Source organism: Physeter macrocephalus, chromosome 8, assembly GCF_002837175.3.
Source record: "Physeter macrocephalus isolate SW-GA chromosome 8, ASM283717v5, whole genome shotgun sequence".
NCBI classification, from domain to species: Eukaryota; Metazoa; Chordata; class Mammalia; order Artiodactyla; family Physeteridae; genus Physeter; species Physeter macrocephalus.
The window spans coordinates 100847484-100869215 of NC_041221.1; the positions used below are offsets into that span (position 1 = coordinate 100847484).

The 21732-nt window shown below is 35.5% G+C and overlaps 1 protein-coding gene across 1 annotated transcript in view; it reads right to left on the reverse strand.

The window, feature by feature from the left end:
* Positions 1-10231: 10231 nt before the first annotated feature.
* Positions 10232-21732, reverse strand: part of SLCO4C1 (solute carrier organic anion transporter family member 4C1) — a 59945-nt gene continuing 48444 nt past the window's right edge. Inside the window, exons 8-12 of the mRNA XM_024121870.1 lie at positions 19297-19450; positions 15229-15419; positions 13894-13958; positions 12382-12519; positions 10232-10392 (exon numbers count right to left, since the gene is read on the reverse strand). Coding sequence (XP_023977638.1) covers positions 10232-10392; positions 12382-12519; positions 13894-13958; positions 15229-15419; positions 19297-19450 — 709 coding nt within the window. The remainder of the gene's footprint in view (positions 10393-12381; positions 12520-13893; positions 13959-15228; positions 15420-19296; positions 19451-21732) is intronic.

A 21732-nucleotide genomic window follows, 5' to 3' on the forward strand; every position in this document is an offset into this window, starting at 1 on the left:
GCACTAGGTTGGTAGATAACTGTTAAAAACAACCTCTTTTCCACTGAAATGGAATGAAAGATAGATAAACGGTAATTTGTAAACAGGGTGTAACGAGATGTAAACAGGAGCTGAGAACAGTCCTATTTAATAGTCTCCGTCTTCTCCGAAAAGCAAAAAGCACTATCACCTGTGGAAAATGAGGTTAGGATGCATAATCAGGGCTTTGAAATGTCTGTTCCTTTATGGAGACAGCTCTAACTGAACCAGTTGGGGCACAGAGCGGTGCAAATCATTTGTGATCAGGCATTGCTTTGTAATATTACATCAATCCATCACCTTCTGAATCACTAACACAGCTGTCACTGCCCTGCGTGACTTGTTGTGTCGCTCCCATTGTGTGTTCTGGTAACAATTTGAACACCATATTACACTCCCATAGATTTATTAACTGTAAGCACTGGCTTGCGAATGGGGGGTGAGAGAGAAGGGGCTCTATTTTCATGTTATCCGTGTTATGCTTGACATCAAACTCCTGTACCAAAAATGCCTGGTAATAACATTGAACTGTATTTTAATATAATTGATTAAATACAGTTCTATTTACAAAAGTCCACAAGCCCCTAAGGAATACAGACAGAGGGCCTCTCTCTCAATCTCTTTCTCTTTCTCTTTTCCGTTCCACCCCCCCACCCCAGTTTTTAGGGTTTCTGGCATTAAGTATCAATAAATGTTTCTGGAAGCTGAATGTTCTGACTTTTTGTTTAAACCTTTAATTGCTTTACTTTTGAGGAGAGTAACTTTAGTCGCAAAACTGCATACTAAAGCCCCTATTGGCTTAAAAAGAAAACCTTAAGAGGCAGTTTTGTAAGAAAACTACATATAACATAATGCATTTCTTGGCTAGCCAAAATGGGTTTGAGAATTATAAACGCAACTGGTATCTCCTTTAAATAGCAAGTATAAAGTATGAGAGCATATTATTTATGTTCTCATCTCAGACTTGTTCTTTTTATTTATTTATTTATTTATTATTATTATTTTTTTTTTTTGCGGTACGCGGGCCTCTCACTGCGGTGGCTCTCCCGCTGTGGAGCACAGGCTCCGGACGCGCAGGCTCAGTGGCCATGGCTCATGGGCTCAGCCGCTCCGTGGCACGTGGGATCTTCCCGGACCGGGGCACGAACCCGCGCCCCCCGCATCGTCAGGAGGACTCTCAACCACTGCGCCACCAGGGAAGCCCTCATCTCAGGCCTGTTCTTTTTAATTCGATTTTGAGAAGGTCTTACAGATACTGATGGGATGAATTGCCAGCATAACAGTAGAAGAATGTTAATAATTTCAGGATGTACAGAATTCATGCTTACCAATGGAAAGACAATCTGAACAAAATTTTGAAATTTATTATTTTGGGGTATTTTTTTCTATGCTTCTTAAGGATCAAATTCTTTTTATGAAAGATAATTTAAATAGCTTTTTGGTATTTTAAAATATAGAATAATATGAAAAATTCACTCTTGGTCAATATCTGGAGACAGACAAAACCCATGAAATCAGAAATATGTGCCGTCGTATTTCTAACCTGGTAAAGTCAGCATAGTGAAAACCGTTCTGCTGCATTTGCCAAATAATTCTCATTAGTTACTGAATAGTGTCACTTCTAACTGCAAATATTTCCAATGATCTGTATGAGAAAAGAATTCTGGCAAAATTACTAAAAGGATAGGAAATGAAAAATTGAAAATGTAATTTTTACCAAAGAGCCAGAAAGAATCCTCCATCAAGAAAACGTTCACCTCTTGCACTGTTGGTGGGAATGTAAATTGATATAGCCACTATGGAGAACAGTATGGAGGTTCCTTAAAAAACTAAAAATAGAACTACCACGGGCCTCCCTGGTGGCGCAGTGGTTGCGCGTCCGCCTGCCGATACAGGGGAACCGGGTTCGCGCCCCGGTCTGGGAGGATCCCACATGCCGCGGAGCAGCTGGGCCCGTGAGCCATGGCCGCTGAGCCTGCGCGTCCGGAGCCTGTGCTCCGCAACGGGAGAGGCCACAACAGAGCATATATATGGAATCTAAAAAAAAATGGTTATGAAGAACCTAGGGCAGGATGGGAATAAAGACGCAGACCTACTAAAGAATGGACTTGAGAACACGGGGAGGGGGAAGGGTAAGCTGCGACAAAGTGAGAGAGTGGCATGGACATATATACACTACCAAATGTAAAATAGATAGCTAGTGGGAAACAGCCGCATGGCACAGGGAGATGAGATAGGTACTTTGTGACCACCTAGAGGGGTGGGAGGGAGACGCAAGAGGGAAGAGATATGGGGATATATGTGTATGTATAGCTGATTCACTTTGTTATAAAGCAGAAACTAACACACCATTGTAAAGCAATTATATTCCAATAAAGAGGTTAAAAAAAAAAGTTCAAAAAGCAAACCACCTTTACTGTGGTAGCCAAGCCAACACTACCACCTGCTGGTAAAAATATAAATTGCAAGCCTGGAAAGGCTATGAAAGGATTTTAACACTTTTTCTGGGGACCAGCTTATTTTCAAGTCTAAGTGCCTTAAATTTGCTTACCGACTATAACTTCATAAAATATAATTTTAGAATTATTATTCTATTATTATATTGGGTAATCACCTAACTAAAATATGTTTGAGGTTTTTTTTGTTTGTGTTTTTAAATCTAAGTTAACCTTAGCATGTTCCAATGAAAAAGAAAAAGTCTAAGCTTTGGAGCCAAAGATACCTGGATTCAAGTTCTAGCTCTGACACTTATTAGCTTTTTGGCCTTGAAAACTTAATTTCCCTGGGCTTTAGTTGTCTCACATGTGAAACAATTGATAGGACTGTAGTGAGTATAAAATGTGTAATATGTCCAGCTCATTTCCTCATACCCAAGAGATAAACAAAACTGATATTTTCAATGAGCAAGAGCAGCCTCATTTTCACTAGAATTTACCTGATCTTTGCTATATTTTTTTAAAGTGTTTTCATGAGTAGTGTTACCCAACAGGTTTGCTGCTTATAATTTTCAGAACGTCAAATTCCTTGTCAAAGACCTACAGTAATTATCATTACACTACTTACTTATAGAAAGAAGAAAGCCAACAATAACCTGATTTAATCTAACCAAGGCAAAAGCAGGATGTATATAAAGCAAGGGAAAGAGAGAGGAGAAGGAAAAAAATTCGGATACATTTGAATCAGTGATGTATTTTTTCCTTTCCTTGGGCAAGCTTCTGCTTTGCTGACAAGTAGCAAAGACCAGCCAGTATCCTGTCATTGGGAAATCAGATGGATCAGTTTTTTCCATATTCTTTGAAAGATCTCAGGAATATTGCTGAGGAGCATGTGCCAGGATGTCTTTGTTTTATGTCTGTCAGTGTCTTTCGCCTCTCCACTTAGTTATGTCAAATCTGCTCTGTTTTACTTTATTTATCAGAATTTCTCATGTCCCATCACCACATGATGCCATGCACTCAATCCCACTATTCTTGGATCCCTCCATGAAATAGGCTGTACTAAATGTTAGGTCCACATTATTACTGAAGTACCTCGCTAATACAAGAAAAGGAATTCATCAAGTGCTGTTTCTAATTTTTATTTCTGAAAGGAATAGCCCTGGGAAAAATTTATAACAGGTAATTTCTCTCCATTGCTTTCCAACTTACTGGCACCCTTTGTTCCTCAACTCACTTTACTGCATCCCAGAGAACACATGCTTCTGTATTTTGAGAAGAAAGCCCCAGCAGCAAAATTACACAATTATTTCTTCTCTCTCCTTTACTTTCAAACCAAACTCGTATTTTCTTAGAGACCAAAATTAGAAATAAGAAAACATAATTAAATCACTGACCACAAAATGTGATTCATGCTCTTCCCCCATCTTCCTCAATGTGTTAGTTCATATTCAGAAGTTTCCAGCCGTGATTTCACTTTAACAATCACCTAGGAAATTTTTAACGAATTTAATTGGTCCTGGATGGGGCTTGAACATTGTTTTAATGTTCCACAGGTGACTTCAATTATAGTCATCTTAGCCAACAACTCAACCCAAACACGAGTTAATGAATTTCAAAAAGTTAAGAAATAAATATTTTCACAGATTAGAGAGGAAGAAATATACTAAACCCATAATGTTTATTTCCTTTGAATAAGTAAAAGGAGGATACAAAAATAGTAAAGTAATTCAAAAAGGTGAAACTCATGAAAAACAACATTTTAATCCCATTGTTACCTTCAAATACATTCTGCAGGATCTGCTAGCTCTACCCCTTGAAAACATTCTTGGATAGATTCCATAGCTATGTGGCCATTTTTAGGTATCAGAAAGGTTCCATTTCTCTCTGGCCCCCGCATTAGAACTGACTTGTTGAAAAGAGTCCTAATAAGATCAGTAGGTTAAATTCCTCACTACAGATGGGCCCCAGCTTACGATGGTTCAACTTACCGTTTTTTCAACTTTAGGACTGAGGTAGGAGATAGATGGGCCCCTGGGCTGGACAGCTGGTGTCCGTCAGGTGGAGTAAAACTGAAGCTTTGTTCTCACCCAGACACTCCACGACAAAGCTAGTGGCAGAAGCTGAGCTCTGCTCAAGAGATAAAATGACCACTCCTGAGGTCAAGGAAAACTTCCCTGTCTGCACATGCGCAGGAAGGCTCCTTGGGGGTCAAAAAGGGAGGGGGCACCACCCCATAATAAGTGTGGACATGCACCCACAGGCCTCTGCGGTGGGATCCATCTTAGCAAAAATTTGCGCATGCATGTTGGGGAGGATCCTAGAACAGGTCACATGTGGGAAAAAAGAAACAAACAATTGGCCAAAGTAAACAAAGACCCGGAAGGACTGTCCTATGTAAGTGATTTAAATCACCTCTTTACTGCGCTCCTCATTCAGGACGCCCACACTCCTCTCCGGGTGTGTATCTCTGCCTAGCTTCAGTCTTAAACTGTTTCTCTGTGTGCTCTCCCATATCTTGTGCTGTGTCTCTAATAATAAACTTTGCACCTGTTTTTACAGTTTTTGCCTCCTTGAAACATTCTTGCTTTCAAATGGGGGAAAGAGCCAGGGCCACTTTGCTTCTAGCCTCCAGCCCCTGGCAGTCTAGTGACTAGGATTCCTGGTTTTCATCCAGGCTACCCAGGTTCAATTCCTGGGCAGGGAACTAAGATCTCTCTTCAGGACCACTCACTGCCGTCTCTCTGAGATCAGGATGGTGGGAAAGTGATACTAATTCAGTAGAAATTGTACTTCGACTTTTGAATTTTGATCTTTTCCCGGGCCAGCGATATGTTGTAGATACTCTGCTGCCACTGGGCAGCAGCCGCCGCAGCTACCCGTCAGTCACGTGGTCACTGAGGTAAACGATACAACCATTTTGTACTCATACAACCATTCTGTTTTCACTTTGTGGAATTCAGCATTCAATAAAATCAACACTTTATTATAAAATAGGCTTCGTGTACATGATGTTGCCCAACTGTAGGCTAATATGTGTTCTGAGTGCCTTCAAGATAGGCTAAGTCATGATGTTTGATAGATAGGTGTATTAAACGTATTTTTGACTTACAATATTTTCAACTTTGTGGGTTTATCAGGACATAACCCTGTTGTAAGTCAAGGGAGATCTGTAATCCTTTTCATCTTCTGTATTCTTGTGCACTGAGGAAGGGGTGGAAGGAATAGAGGAAGAGAGGTGAAAACCTGACACCACCAGGACCTACATAATTTTCTCTTGACTAGCCCTGGCTGACCTCTATGCCCTCCATTATGGCAGGTCTACAAAAGCTGGTTTAACAATGGGGTGCAATTGTGGGTCAATACTGACATCTGAAATTATCAATTCCCAGGCAGGTTGACGCTCCCTTGAGTTGATTTCTTAGAGACCTACCCACCTTGCTTTCTTCCTGTAGTAGGCCCTCATAGCAGGCAGCTCTTTTGGGCAGAGTCCCATCAGGCCTGCTTGAGAATGTCACATTTCATGGCATCTCATGATCTCATGGCATGGGAAATTCTCATCTTCAGATGTTATGAGCGCAGCTAACCCCCTGAGGCTTCCTCTCTTTGCATTGTGATCCCTCAGCTTAAGCCAGGAACCCAATTCTGTGTTCCTGTCCTGCCTTAACATGGTGGGGTACATACTCCATTCTGACGGGGGGGACTGAACTCAGCAAACATCCAAGTAAGGAGGAGATACCAGCCTCCTTTCTTAGAAATACCCTCATCACTAGCATGATTCTCTTAGGCTTTCTCATTTGACTTCGAAACACCCAGCAATAGTTGTTGTTTTTAACATTGTTTCTAATATTTCTTCTTTGCAAATCAACTCTTTGGGGGCATAATTTACATACAGCAAAATGCACCATTTTAATGTGCATAGTTCAACAATTCAAAAATAAGATTAATACTGCCATCATAGTAAATAGTTCTGCCATGCCCTTTTGCAGATGTGGTATTAACTGATTTCCTGGTTTAGGTCATTGTTCTATGGATATGTAAAATGTCAACATTAGGGGAAGCTGAGTAAAGTTTATAGGGGAATTGTATTATTTTTACAACTTTTTAAGCGTCTAAAATATTACAAAATAAAATTAAAAAAATAAACTCACACAAGTTAAATCTAAAAAGAAAAAAAAAACTAGAATGTCAATTCTTGATAATCTTTATAAGCTATATTCATTTTAGTTAAAATGCTAAAATGTTTTGATCCAATTTACCAGATCTGTTTTTGATTTCTTAGTTATTTTTCATCACTCACATGTAACATATGTTAATGTTTATTGTTTGGGGTACATACAAAAAGTCTAAAGGAACCTGAATGTGCTATATTGTTTGGGGTACATACAAAAAGGCTAAAGGGAAAAGAATATTACATCTCAAATTAATGTCCAATTTGATTTCTTTAAATATATTGTACTGAGAATTTTGATAACCCAAGATGAATTAAATATAACCTTTCCAAGACACATTACTTTTGGTGTCAGATACTTCACAATAAACCATCTGTAACACATATCCTACTCATATAAATCCTATATATTCATCTGTCTTACATGGAAAATGTTATATGAAAGAATTTTAGACTATATTTCATAATGAATGGCTTATATTGAATTAAATACATCCATTGAGATAGCAGAAATCACTGGATTAATTAAATTACATTCACCGACTTCAAAAGTACACTGATTTTCCCTCTCCCAACCATCAAATGTATGTGTATACATAAACAGAGACAAATCATATTTCAAAATCTGTGACATTTAATAAGGTTAAACATTTAAAACAAACTAATACAAACATTTTGATATTTTAAAAATATATATACATTTTACATAATTATTTATAATAAAGAAAATCTTGAAAAAAATAAGAGCCAAAATTTTACTTGTATTTTGTCACTTTACATAGCTAAACAATTATATAGTTATTTCCATGTATAAGAGTTTTACATTTGTATTTCCTACAATTAAGAAAATCCAATGTTAAATTTTAAGACATATATCCAATTATGTACAAAAATCACCATAGTCAACTTACAGATTCAAGCTTACTTAAAAATCATTATAAATTGTGAAAAATACATATTATGAAAAATTATGTTCTAAAAGTAGCATAATAACAACTCATATAATCTAGGTAAATCCAAAAGTATAAACAATGTTTATAAATTACAGTAGTATCTATACTGCCCTATCATAAGAGGAGGTATTCTTTGTAAATATGTATGTTATAAATAAAAGTCTGACTTCTTTCAAGTGCCAAAATTATTTTCACTTTAATCATTTTCATTTAAAGCTTTGTAAAAATGTTTATCATCTTTAAAATTGAGTATGCTGAATACAGTGAAACCCTTGATAACTAAAAAGCATTATGAATGCCAATTATTTAGTGACTTATTCATCGAACTATATCTATGAGTGGGGTGATTTTTTTTCTTTTCTCTAAATTAAGTGGCTTTAGACTAATATGTTTTATAATTATTGTTTCCTCTCTTTCTGTTGTTTCTCATCTCTAATAATGAGTTCCTGAGGATTTGCCATTATTTTACAGCTAGAAAATGTTTCAATTCCCTGCTTCCACGTATAGGATATAGAAAGCCTAAAATCTCCTTTTAGACTTGGCTCGAAGAGGAATTTAAAATGTGTCTGTCTGGGTGGAAGGGAGACTGCTTCTGAATTGAGGTGTCACGTGTTTGTTCCCCTGCCTACCTTGAACTGTCTCTTTGGTTGTTATGAATTTCCTGCTTCTCAAATACCTGGGTTTTTGACCACCCATCTATTCCTGACCCACTGCTCCTATAATTCTCTAATATTCAAGTGTGCTTGCTTGCCTAACTTTAATTCATTCCTTCTTGCATTTCAATTTATAAATGCTACTCATTTCTTTTTTTTTTTTTTTTTTTTTTTTAAATTTTTTTTTTTAGTCGCGGCATGTGGGATCTTCCCGGACCGGGGCAGGAACCCGCGTCCCCTGCATCGGCAGGCGGACTCCCAACCACTGCGCCACCAGGAAAGCCCGCTACTCATTTCTTGAATCATCACTGGCCACTAATTACCACCAAACATAATCTCCTAAACTCTGTGAAGTAGTAATGCTTCTGATCCTGGTCTCCTATCAGGCCTTTATTCTGTTATTCTGATCACAGTGTATATAAAACACTGCTTATAAAAAGCTAACCTAGGAAAAAGCTGATAATGAATCTTATTAAATTAGTAGCCTTATTTTATGAAATTTCAAATGGGTATGAACTTCAGCACTTCTCTTAATCAGTAAAATTCTTGACCAGGTAGAAGTTATTTTTATTGACGTTCACTGATCTATCTCCTCCACATTCTCAGTAGACAAAGTTGGCCTAAGTCTGATCTGAAAAAATGGAATTATAATGTTATCATATATGTGAAATACTTAATCTTTAAATAAGTGGATCAGTTAAAGAGTAGAGTTCAATGTTTTAATCAAACAACAATAATACATGCCTACTATGAGCAAAGCACTACTGAAGTGCTATAAGGAATGTACTAGGTGATCAGTTTTTAAAACGAGAAAAGTTAAAGTACTGAGTATACAAACATTGATCAATAGTTCATTAAGAAATCTTTTCAAAGAATATCAATAAAATGCATGTAAGCGGGCTTCGCTGGTGGCGCAGTGGTTGAGAACCCGCCTGCTGATGCAGGGGACACGGGTTCGTGCCCCGGTCCGGGAAGATCCCACATGCCGCGGAGCGGCTGGGCCCGTGAGCCATGGCCGCTAAGCTTGTGCGTCCGGAGCCTGTGCTCCGCAACAGGAGAGACCACAACAGTGAGAAGCCCGCGTACCCGCTAAGCTTGTGCGACCGGAGCCTGTGCTCCGCAACAGGAGAGACCACAACAGTGAGAAGCCCGCGTACCACACACACACACAAAAAAATGCATGTAAGCCATTAAGAAAAAAAGAGATCTTTTCCTGTCTAATTGGCACCTTTCTTTACTGAAGCTGGCACATTCCTCTGGAAGACATGTAATTGAATAATACTATCATAGAATAATAAGGGGTAAGTGTTAAAAATCAACAATATCAACAAATCACTTTCTGGAATTCTTGAGTTAAAGTGAAGATATGTGCATACAATGCTAATATTTCTGAATTCACTATGTACTGGGACACAAAGAAGGTAATTAACCAATATTCTAATAGTTCAGTAACTTGCTGTAATAAATCAAGGACAGATTAGTATATGTATATTTAAAATCAAAAAATATTATTTAGATGGTTTTAAATTCATGGTCTTTCAACAACAATTATTGAAACTTCGAACATAAACTTGATGAATTTAAATTTTTACACCATAAATTTTCTAAAAAGGCCCAAACTATTGGCAACGACAATTAAGATAAAACAAGTTGTAAGAGGGATAGAAACATCACTTTGTTTTTAAAATGTAAACTTTTAACTAATCATTGGTTTTATGTTTCTAGTATAGTTTATTAGTTGGGGATTTCGTACCTAGATGTATCTCTGTGTCTATATGTGTGTGTGTGTGTTTTGAGGCTTCTGATGGGCCTTGAAGGCACAGGTCTGTTTCTTATATTAAAACAAAACCAAACTAAGAGTCCATACATATACAGAAAACACATTTAATTATAAAATATCAATTTTTAAAATATGATTGTCCATATTGTATAGTTAATGCTGCAATGACAATGTGTATTCTTACAAATGGAGGCCAATTTTCAATCTTCTTTTTTGCTGTTTTACCCGTCATGCCCTGCTTTGCTGAGATCACATTCTAATGAAACGGTAGTCACAACTGAATTCTCATTTTGAAATGACACATCCGTGCCTAATGGTGGCGGTTTATACAAAAAGAGTGCAAGCCCATTGAAGAAAATGGTGATAATTTTACAAGTAACACCTAAATATAGAAACAAATATTAATCATACATTTGGGCCTTTAATTATTACAAAAATTAATTCTCATTGAAAAATTCTTCATGTGTAGAAACTCACTACTTAAAGAGAAGTATATAAGCAATTAGTTTTATGTTTTAAATTTTTTAAACTTTAGTGAGAAAGTTGATATTCTTCAATAGAACATCTGTCCATCATTCAATGAACTAGTCCTTATTTTCTTTCTAAACAATGAAAATGTACAATAATTATTCTATTTTTGGTTACAATAATACATTCTTAACCAAGGAAAAATAGCTTACGACATCCTTGAACCTGAATAATAAGTTGCAACATTTTCATGTCCATGATGAAAAGTAATTCTAAAAATAAAAAAGGCTTTAGAGTTCTTAAAAGAAAGCCTCTATGGGACTATATAACATTCAATACTCTTCACAGGCTTCAATTTGCCTTCAAAGAACTCTGATTTTAAGCTCAGTTATTTGAAGAAAAACTAGTTCTGGTCACAATACAAGCATCAAAGTGCCAGCCAAATAAATTAAATGACCTCACAATATGGTTTTTGCAGTAGCTAATTTGTGTTAATCATTAATATTTTACTCAAACTATGTATTTGAAAAACAGGAATACTCACTGCGCTAAGCATTTCTAGATTTATAAGAAGAACAATTAGATAGGTACTACTGTTACAATGTTCTTGGAATATTTAAAGGTATATATGTTTTGGGGAAAAAAATTCTCATATTCACTACAAAGTAGGTAAAGGAACAATTCATTATCTATATTTTTTGGTCAAAAAGTACAAACATAACCAATTGAATAAATTTTTAAGCATAAAAATACACTGAATAAAAAATGTTTTTTAACAGGTAAAAGTGATGGGAAGATTAATTTTGCCTATTCTAGTCAATATTTACCTTCTCATTATTGCTAGATTTATATATTTATTTCTTCAGTGGATAATTTATTATTCTGTCATTATAAATTCAGACAGCATACTATGGAGTTAAACACATGTAGGAGAAACAAGCTATCTTGATACATGTGTGAAAATAATCACACCACAATCACAATGAAAATCACACATTATTTTAAATACACACACACACACACACACACACACACACACACACACACACACACACACAGTTGACTCCTGAACAACTCAGGGTTAGGGGCACCGGCAACCCATGCAGTCAAAAATCCTCATATAACTTTACAGACTGCCCTCTGTATTTGCGGTTCCAGATGGCGGATTCAACCAACCCGAAGACTGTGCAGTACTGTAGTACATATTTATTGAAAAAAATCTGCTTATAAATTGACCCGAGCAGTTCAAACCCATGTTGTTCAAGGGTCAACTCTGTACGTGTGTGTATTTATATCTACAATTTCTCTATTTTTAAATACTCTAATTTCTTAGGTTTTTTTTAATTTTAAATTTTATCATACTCTTTCAAACTAGATGCTTTGATTTATTTCCTTATTCTTAATTTTCATTGATTGCTTAACCAAGACTATGGAAGACAGACTACCAAAGGCGAAAAGGGTTAAACATCATGGCTAACCTTGTAAACCATAAAAAGGTTTCTTACAATGTGCCTTAGAGCCAAAAAATACTTCCCTACCTCAGCTCCATGTGCTTTCCAAAGCCCAGGTGCCTAAATGACAATCGTTTCAGTTTCTTAGAATTCTCTTTTAGCTTTTTGTTATACTTTCCAAAAAACGTTTTAGAGAAGTTGTTAAAAGAAAATTATATGATATGTGATATGATGAAAGCTAAAATGTTACTCTCTTCTATTTTAGACTGAGCCTCGCAGACTCCAGGTAAGACCTTTTATAATATGCTATGATAAATGATCTCAGCTTCAGGACTATAGGATAATCCAAAAGCATGGACTGAACATTTCAAAACCTAAGTAAGTAACAATAGGATTTTTTTTCTCTTGACATAATCCATTTATTCTAAAGATATCAAAAAGTCACCACTTACTTATGGCCACTAGCATATAGGCCATCTTGATGTTATTATAAATCCAGCAAGCTCCTTTAATTCCACATTCGTTGATATCCCAGAGAATACATGTGCTGTCTATTGTGATGCCAAATATAATAGGCCCAGGTATTGTGCCTAGAAGAATTACATGTGAAATACACGTAAGTGAAAATTACAGTTTATAGTTACAGATTTTTTTATATATGATTATGTATATATTTTATATAAATAAAAATAGGTAGTAATCTGCCCATATGCAAATCAATCAGTTCATGTACAAGTAATAAGAATATAAAGAAACACAAATAAAACATTCTAAAATAATTATACATAATTATATATTTCTAATCAATTCAAGAAATTATTTTAATAAACATCTCTGTCATGTATTAGGTTAATATTTAGTTAAGTAAATATTCTAATTCACTGCTTTTCTAATTTAATAAATGTATTTGAAATTAGTTATTATACTTTAAAAAAACCAAAATGAATTATTGATGCACAGAATAAGTCTCCTAAACTACAGCATATATATTATGCGTGTGTGTGGGGGTGTGTGTGCATGTGCATGTAAACTAATGTGGGTGTGTGAGTATACATATTTTTATATATATATATATACATACATATGGTGACATAAATGTGCATGGGAATGTACATATGTACATGCACACAAACATTCACACTAACGTGCCTAGTTCACCATTAATTGTGCAACTATGGGCAAATCCCTGAATCTCTCAGGTCCTTAATTTACTCATCTAAAAAACTGAAAAGTTGGTCTAGGGGATCTCTAATGTTTCCTGCTTTTGATTTTTATTTTTATAAATAATCTTAATATTATGTGTATAATATTATACATAAAATTATACGTGCATATAATTACGAGTAAGACATGTTTCTGCCTTATTATTCTTCCTACATCTGGAACCTTAAAAATTTTCTGGCATAAATTATTTCTTCCATCAATTCTTAACTAGACACAATATTCACAGCACAGTTTTTATTGAAACATATAAATTCATCATTTTTCAATGTTAATGTAACATAATTATGTCCTAAATGGAGTTAAATACACGGAGGAAAAGGAATTACAATAGTTATAAATAAGATTTTATCATAATTTATGTTGGTGATAGGTTTTATATGAATAGAAAAAAAATTATATCTTTTACTTGCTCTATTAGAAATGTGTTGATGATCATATGTTATATTTTAAATAAATATAATATACTCTTTAGGGTTATATTTGCAACAGAATTGGAAACAACAGTTAACCAATCAGGTAGGTGAAAAGTAAAGTCATTATTTTCCTATGTGATATATAAATAATACTACATCTTGAATAGAGGAAAACAGCTTTCTTCAATGACAATTGCAGAAACGAATTGCAGTTCCACTGCAGTTAAACTAATTGTTTTCTTGGCACATACTGTAAGTGAATAAATCAATAACAGTAATGAATAAAAATAACCAACAGTTACCAATGCATTAAGAAAAATGGCGTACCTAATAATCGAAGCAACATACACTGTATTCCCAATGCTAGAGACCGCTGCTTTTGATTAACACACCTGGATATATTAAAATACATATAAGACAAAAAATGGTTGTATAGTATATTTAGTCTTTGAGCAAATTCATTTTTATAACTGCTTAGCATTTCTAGATTAAAGCAAATACTATACACATGAAATAAACTATTTATATCAGCTTATATACAGTTCAACCTTTCTGGAATTATAAGAGAAGAAAAATGTTATATCAACTAAAATACTGCAAATAATACCAAAAAGGAGTCAAGTGAGTTTTAACAAATGTATTGAATATGTATGAATTTTAGCAAATGTGAAGAAGAAAGGACATTCATTAACAAGACTTCTTTTTGACTATCCCATAAGTTACAAGTCATATGGCTTAAGTTGCAAGCAAATAATTCTTATTCTCTTATTAACTTTGAGACAGAAATCATACCTGTGAGTTACGGTTATAAATTTGAGGTAGTGTAAAACAATTTCTGATGCTCAATTTGATTCAACAATAATTCTCTAAGTAATAACTCTAAGAGATGAATGAGACATGATGTTGGCACACAAGAGAGTTAGATGGGAGTTAGAAGAGATCAAGCAGTCTTTAAAAAAAATATGTAGGTAAAAAGTGACATAGATGTAATAGGCGTTATGTTAACAGACTATTTAATGTTTTTAGACAAAATCTCTGAAGCTTCTGTTTGTCAAAAAGTAGGTGAAAAAGCAGTGAGTATCAAGGAACAAAAATTGAAGACGGAAAAAGCTAGTTTGTTAGGAAAGATATTGAAAGGCTGATGAGCTTATGGAAGGGCAAATAGGAAATATTTTTACAAAGGTGTGGAAGGAAGAAGAGCCAATGAAAGCACAAAACACTGAAGAGCCAGGGGACAGCCAGCATATTTTACTGTTTACAGGAAGGTTTAATATCACAGCACCTAATGTATAAGACAGAATGCACATCATTCTGATTCTGACACATGTGGAATGCACTGCCATTTCCATCATACTCAAATTCAAATGATTATAACTCCAGCTTACAACCAAAGCCTCAGGAAAGAAGCAGAAAAACTAGCATCGAGTACATGCCAAGTAGGCAATGTTAAGACACTTTCACAACCATGATCTTGTTAAAGCCTCAAACATCTTGGGTTCAGTGAGGTAGCTTTCCCAATGCCACAGAACTAATGATCTTGTAAGGGCTGAATTAGTATTGGAACCAACAGTCAATATAAACCCCAAATAAATCCCTAAGTCCATTTTTTTTTCATTCAACATGTTGGCTTAGGGATGGCAAATTTCACAATATAACACATACCTTAGGATAGACACAGTTATAGGAGTACCAGCCATGAAGGTAAAAACAACTGCAGCAAAGAAAATGCCAAGGAATACAGGCAAGTTTTTACATTGACTTGAACACTTTCCGGCTTGAGCTTCAAAACTAAAACTTGATGGAGTAGGTGTTACTTCTGTTTTTCTTTCAATACATGAACAGTTATAATATACCTGGAAATATTAGACATAAACATACTAAAAGTGCTTATCTTCAAAACATATTTTATCATGGCAAATTATGTGAGTTTTAGACATGGCAAACACACAGTCTTAATTCATACACATCAAATAGTGATGAGAAACAGTAATAACCCTTAAGAAATCAAGCAAGTGAAAACAAGGGGCCATAGTTACAAAGTAGAATAATCTGTATTTGACTTTTGTGTCCATTATTTTAACTTGTAACCTGTTATTGATTCATGTCTTATAAAACAAATTGACAAGAATATAACAATTAGATGATCTCACACATTCTAGGCTGCTTTCAATAGATCACAATTGTTCAAATAGTTTTCCTGCTAATTTTCTTCTTTTCTATTATTAGGACACAAAGAAAAGCATGCATAGTGACAATCTATCTATGCTAGTTTGAAAGAACTAACACTCTAATTTTAACAATTGCCACAGTAAATTAACTAATACATTACAAGAGTTTGGGGAAAAAAAAACTACTTTCAACTAAACCTTTTTACTATAATTTTCTGAACTTTTTGAATTGTTTTACCAAAAGCAAACTGGATCCTTCTTAAGATGACATATTTATGATAATCAAAAACTAGGGGGCTTCCCTGGTGGCGCAGTGGTTGCGCGTCCGCCTGCCGATGCAGGGGAACCGGGTTCGCGCCCCGGTCTGGGAGGATCCCACATGCCGCGGAGCGGCTGGGCCCGTGAGCCATGGCCGCTGAGCCTGCGCGTCCGGAGCCTGTGCTCCGCAACGGGAGAGGCCACAACAGAGGGAGGCCCGCATACCACAAAAAAAAAAAAAAAAAAAAAAACTAGAAGTTATTATGTTATCCTGAAGGCTATTTTCTATTAACATATTAACTAGTTAATATATATATACACATACATATGCACATATATGTATACATATAAATTAATAATATGAAATGTTGGAAAGTAACATGTTTAAAAATCACAAGTATTACTTTTGTAGGAAAAGAGTTCAGGTATTTGAAAAGTTAGGCATAATCATTTTTTAAAGGCTTTTTACATCTCAACTTCATCCTTACTACAAATCTTTTTATATGTTTAAGGCCTCAATAAAGTCAGAGCAGAGCTAGAGAAGTCAAAGTGAAGTGGTGCTTTTACTGTCCCAAAGGCCAGAGACAACTGGTACTGATTCAGGAAAATCAAATATGCAGGTGACATTCCTAAAAGGAAATATTACATACTAGCAATCCTATATGTCAAATAATGAAATAAAGTAGCCTTTAAAAATTTTAAGAAGGAAAACTGAAAACAGTATTTTGTATCTTAATGAAGCTTTACAACTCTCTTACATAAAAAAGTATACATTTGCCTATAATATAGCTAGCTGCTAGTCAACATCTGTTTTTGTAGTTCAGATCACTGGCAGGAAATATATTCTATTTCTGTGAACAAATGTGCATAGATATTTATTACATTATTATCAATGCATTTTGCCTGATATATTTCATAAAAAAATCCTGTGAAAAAATGAGTTGTTACATGGACTAGTTGGACATTAAAAAGCCAGGTCAAATAGAAAATTTGGAAGTCAAAATAACTTGCTTTTCTGAAGCAATCCCTAGAAGACAATTTATTGTTTAAAATGGTGATGATAATATTTGGTGACAAATATAAATATCAAATTAACCATGTCAAAATAACCAATACCATTTTAAGTGTGCTCTGGGTATTAGATTTTTTATTTATTTACTTATTTATTCATTTATTTTGGTTTCCTTGTGCAGGACGGTATTTGTGTCTATATATTTTGTTATGTGAGTAAAACCCTTCCATTAATTTAATTCCTTGTCATAATCTTCTAATTAGAGTTAGTCAATAGCACTTATTGATTGATGATATTTTATATACAGGAAAATGCTACCTACTTATCTGCCTCTCAAAGGAATAGTTTACCTTTACCTATGATATGTATTATGCTCACTTGTGGAATCTGATTCCTTATAACTGACACAAACACCTAATTTTCTCAACCTGTTCTGCAACTAAAGCAACCCCAGATGTCCACTGGTTTGAAGGTATGGTAGCCCTCAAGTTTTTGGATCTTAAAAATCTTTCATTAAATTTTCACAGGAACTTTATGGTAGTTATTTAGTTAGTTTTATTCCAAGGATTAAAACTGCGCATGTCAACCAAGTCTACTAAGCCTGCTATGATTCACCACATTTTTCTGGCATATTTTTCAATGTTCTTAGACAACTATTCTTAAATCTATAAGCTAGGTAATATGAAAAAAAATGTATACTGTTTCTCACATCTGGTTTACCTCTAGCAGAAAGATGAAATCCTACATCTCTGTTGAGATAAATGTTTGATGTATTTATTACACACAAAATCATTACAGATATGTATACATATGTACAGACATATATTTATGTGTGTATATATGAACATATAAATGTGTATAACCACACACACACAGACATCTGTGTTAGTTCTAAAAGAAATCTGAAGTACTGTTACAGATTATTTCAATTAATGATTTATATTTATTTATGTAAAAATCTTTTCTTGCAATCTTAAACTATATCTTTATATAGGAAAAGGAATGTCATTTCACTAATACATATTTCAAATATCCAAGATTGTGCTGTTTTGTCATATAATTCTTACATACCTTATTCACTGTAGTCTCTTATATCATATTATATATTTCCCTCAGGTCTTTTTAAAGTTATCACATTATCTATTAATGCATAACATTGCCTATTATGTACTACTAGTAATGTGAATATTATTTCTTCCCAGGCTATTAAATTTAACGAAGATAAAATCTTTAGAGTGTAGATGTAGTACAAGAAAATTCTATTGGATTTTCTTAAACCATTTAATTGTATTAAAAAGAAATCATATTTAGGTAAACTGATATGCATTCTTTTTTTAAAATTTTATTTATTTTTTGGCTGTGTTGGGTCTTCGTTGCTGCACGTGGGCTTTCTCTAGTTGCAGCAGGGGCTACTCTTCATTGCAGTGCATGTGCTTCTCATTGCGGTGGCTTCTCATATGTGGAGTATGGGTCCTAGGGTGCACAGGCTTCAGTAGTTGCAGTGCGTGGGCTCAGCAGTTGTGGCGTGCAGGCTCTAGGGCACACAGGCTTAGTTGCTCCGCGGCATGTGGGATCTTCCCGGACCAGGGATAGAACCCGTGTTCCCTGCATTGGCAGGCAGATTCTTAACCACTGCACCACTAGGGAAGTCCTGATATGCATTCTAATCCACAACTGAAAGTAAACTTGCATTTGAGAACGGATTAGTGATTTGTATATTTTTTTAATGTGTCCATGGTGTATCAATTAAAAGCAACAAATATTTACTGTGTTTTTATTATATACACTGTACTCAGTAAGAATAAGAGAAGTTCCCTGACTTCGAGCAACATATAGTTGAGAAAAAATAAAACAATGTAAAAAGGTAAATAATATTTCACTTCTATAACAGAAGTGATGTTATAAAGATGTATGTGAAGAACTGCTAAATTGATTTTTCAGCAGTAATTGAATGTGAGGTATAAAGGAAGAAGAATCTTTTTCATTTGGAGTGGTCAGGGGCCTTTTTTTTTTTTTTTTTTAAATTAAGGTAAGAACACAACAAATTTTAAGTGTACAATGCATTATTGTTGGCACAGGTACAATGTTGTACAGCAGATCTCTCGAACTTATTCATTTTCCTTGACTGAAACTTTATGCCTGGCTTCTGAATGGAGGAGGTGGGCCAGGAAGGAAAGACTAGGCACAGCATAACACCACTAGAGGGATAAGGAAGGGCATCAGAAATACACAAACATACTGCCTCATTAAGGTAAAGGAAGTAAGGTAAAGTAAGGTAAAGACTCAAGTTACCTTTGGATGTCTTTTGGAAACAGAATTTGTACAACCTGCATAGCAGGGAGAAAAATATTGGATTCCATTTCCTCCACAGATAGGATAATAATATGATCGCAGGCAGTTACAATTGGCATTACAAGGAGCGGTCAAGTTTCCCAGTTCTCCTGTCCTGTCAAGAAGAAATAAAAGATGGGTAAATTATCTATGTTATAACTTTTAATGAACAGTTCAGAAGCATTGTTATATCTTGCCATTCAATCATTTATTCACTCACTCAACACTTCATTTAATTACTGAACAAATAAAACAAACAGAATGTCTGCCTTTTAACATAGAGCTTAATTAACTTCTTGTGGAAGAGACAGGCAGTAGAAACAATAGCTATATAATATTATGTCTGTCAATGATTTAAAAAACATAGGCAGAGTAAGCAAATAAAGCAGTTTCTCATTTGGTACCAAATAATTCTTTTTGTTTTCTTTCTTTCTTTTTTTTTTTTTTTTTTTTTGGTGCGGGGTGAGGGACGCCTGGTTCTGTGGATTGTAGGATATTTAGCAGCATCCCTGGCCTCTACCCACTGGATGCCAGTAGCATCCCCTTAGTTGTGACAACCAAAATGTATCCAGACACTGCCACATTTCCCTGTGATGTGAGTGAAATTTTAAACCTAGAAGGATGAATACAACTGTAATCTTAAGCATACTCACTTTATCAATGGGAAAACTGAGTCCCAGAGAAATTAATTTACTTTTCTTTCTTTTCCAAATATAATACTCCTGGTTCCCAGGCTCGGTGTTGTTCCATGCTGCCTCTTAATAGGAGGAACATCTTTTAAAATAGAAAAGGTTGGGCTTCCCTGGTGGCGCAGTGGTTGACAGTCCGCCTGCCGATTCAGGGGACACGGGTTCGTGCCCCGGTCCGGGAAGATCCCACATGCCGTGAAGCGGCTAGGCCCGTGAGCCATGGCCGCTGAGCCTGCGCGTCCGGAGCCTGTGCTCCGCAATGGGAGAGGCCACAACAGTGAGAGGCCCGCATACCAAAAAAAAATAATAATAATTTTAAAAATAAAAAAATAAAATATAAAGGGTTACCCTAGGCAAAGATACTTCTCCAATCCCTTATTTATTTATTCATTAAACCAATATATATTGAGCAAGTGCTAGGCCCTATGCTAGGTATTGGGACTACAAAGCTGATAAGACAGTCACCGTTCTCAAAGATTTCACAGTCTAGGAGTAGAGTGGACACAAATTTATACACTAATATGGTTATAGATATCAACAAAGTGTATTTTATATATCTGCACTGAGGAATGACACTTAAAACAAGCCAAAGTTTAGATAAGAGGGTCTGAAGGAGCATCTGCCTGAGATGAGTCTTAAAGAATGAGTAAGAGTTAGCTGAGTAAATGGGGAAGGCGAAGGGTACTTCAGAGAAGCTGATAAAAGTCAAAAGGTGAGAAATAGCATTCTATATGGAGAAATATGAATGATGTCTGAGGCAGAGAGTGATAGGAAACGTAGTTGGAAAAGAGTCATGGACCAGATTGTTGAAAGTCTCATGGGCCTTGTTAAAAACAATGGGCTTTAACTAATTTGGAAAAGGTAATCAAGTATTTTAGACTGAAAAGTGGCAATGTGAGAAGTACATTTTAAAGAAATAACCCTAGGAGTTATACAGTTTGAATTTGGAGGAAGGGGACCAGTTACAATACCCTAGGCAATAAATTATGATAATGTGTAGGAGAACTAAAATAGAATTTTGATTAAAAAAAACAGATTTGAGAAATATTTTGGATGTAGAATCAGTAAGATTTGGTGTTTGGTTGACTGAAGATAGGAACAGGATGGAAAAGTCAAGAGTGACTCCTAGTGTCTAACTTGGCATTTTGGTAGAGAAGAGCTAGTTTCGGGGAAGAGGTGATGGGTATGGTTTTATACATATTGAGATTAAGACTCTCAAATTTGGTGAAGAAATCTGTCCTGGAGCCAGGTATCTTAATACCCATTTGCATATAGATGTAGCTGAAACTCTGAGAATGATAAGATCACCCATATAAAGAGTGGGAAGAGTACAGAGAGGTCTTGGGAGTTCATTTATTTCATGAATACGTAGTGAGCTCCAATCATGTGCTAGACTCAAAGTGGTAGAAATATATCTAAAATAAATAAAGAGGTCTTCCCTGGTGGCGCAGTGGTTGAGAGTCCGCCTGCCTATGCAGGGGACACGGGTTCGTGCCCCGGTCCGGGAGGATCCCACATGCCGCGGAACGGCTGGGCCCGTGGGCCATGGCCGCTGAGCCTGCGCGTCCGGAGCCTGTGCTCTGCAACGGGAGAGGCCACAACAGTGAGAGGCCCGCGTACCACAGAGAAAAAAAATAAAAATAAATAAATAAATAAAATAAAGAAAGAAATAGAGAAAAAGATAGAGGAAGGAAGGAAAGATGGAAGT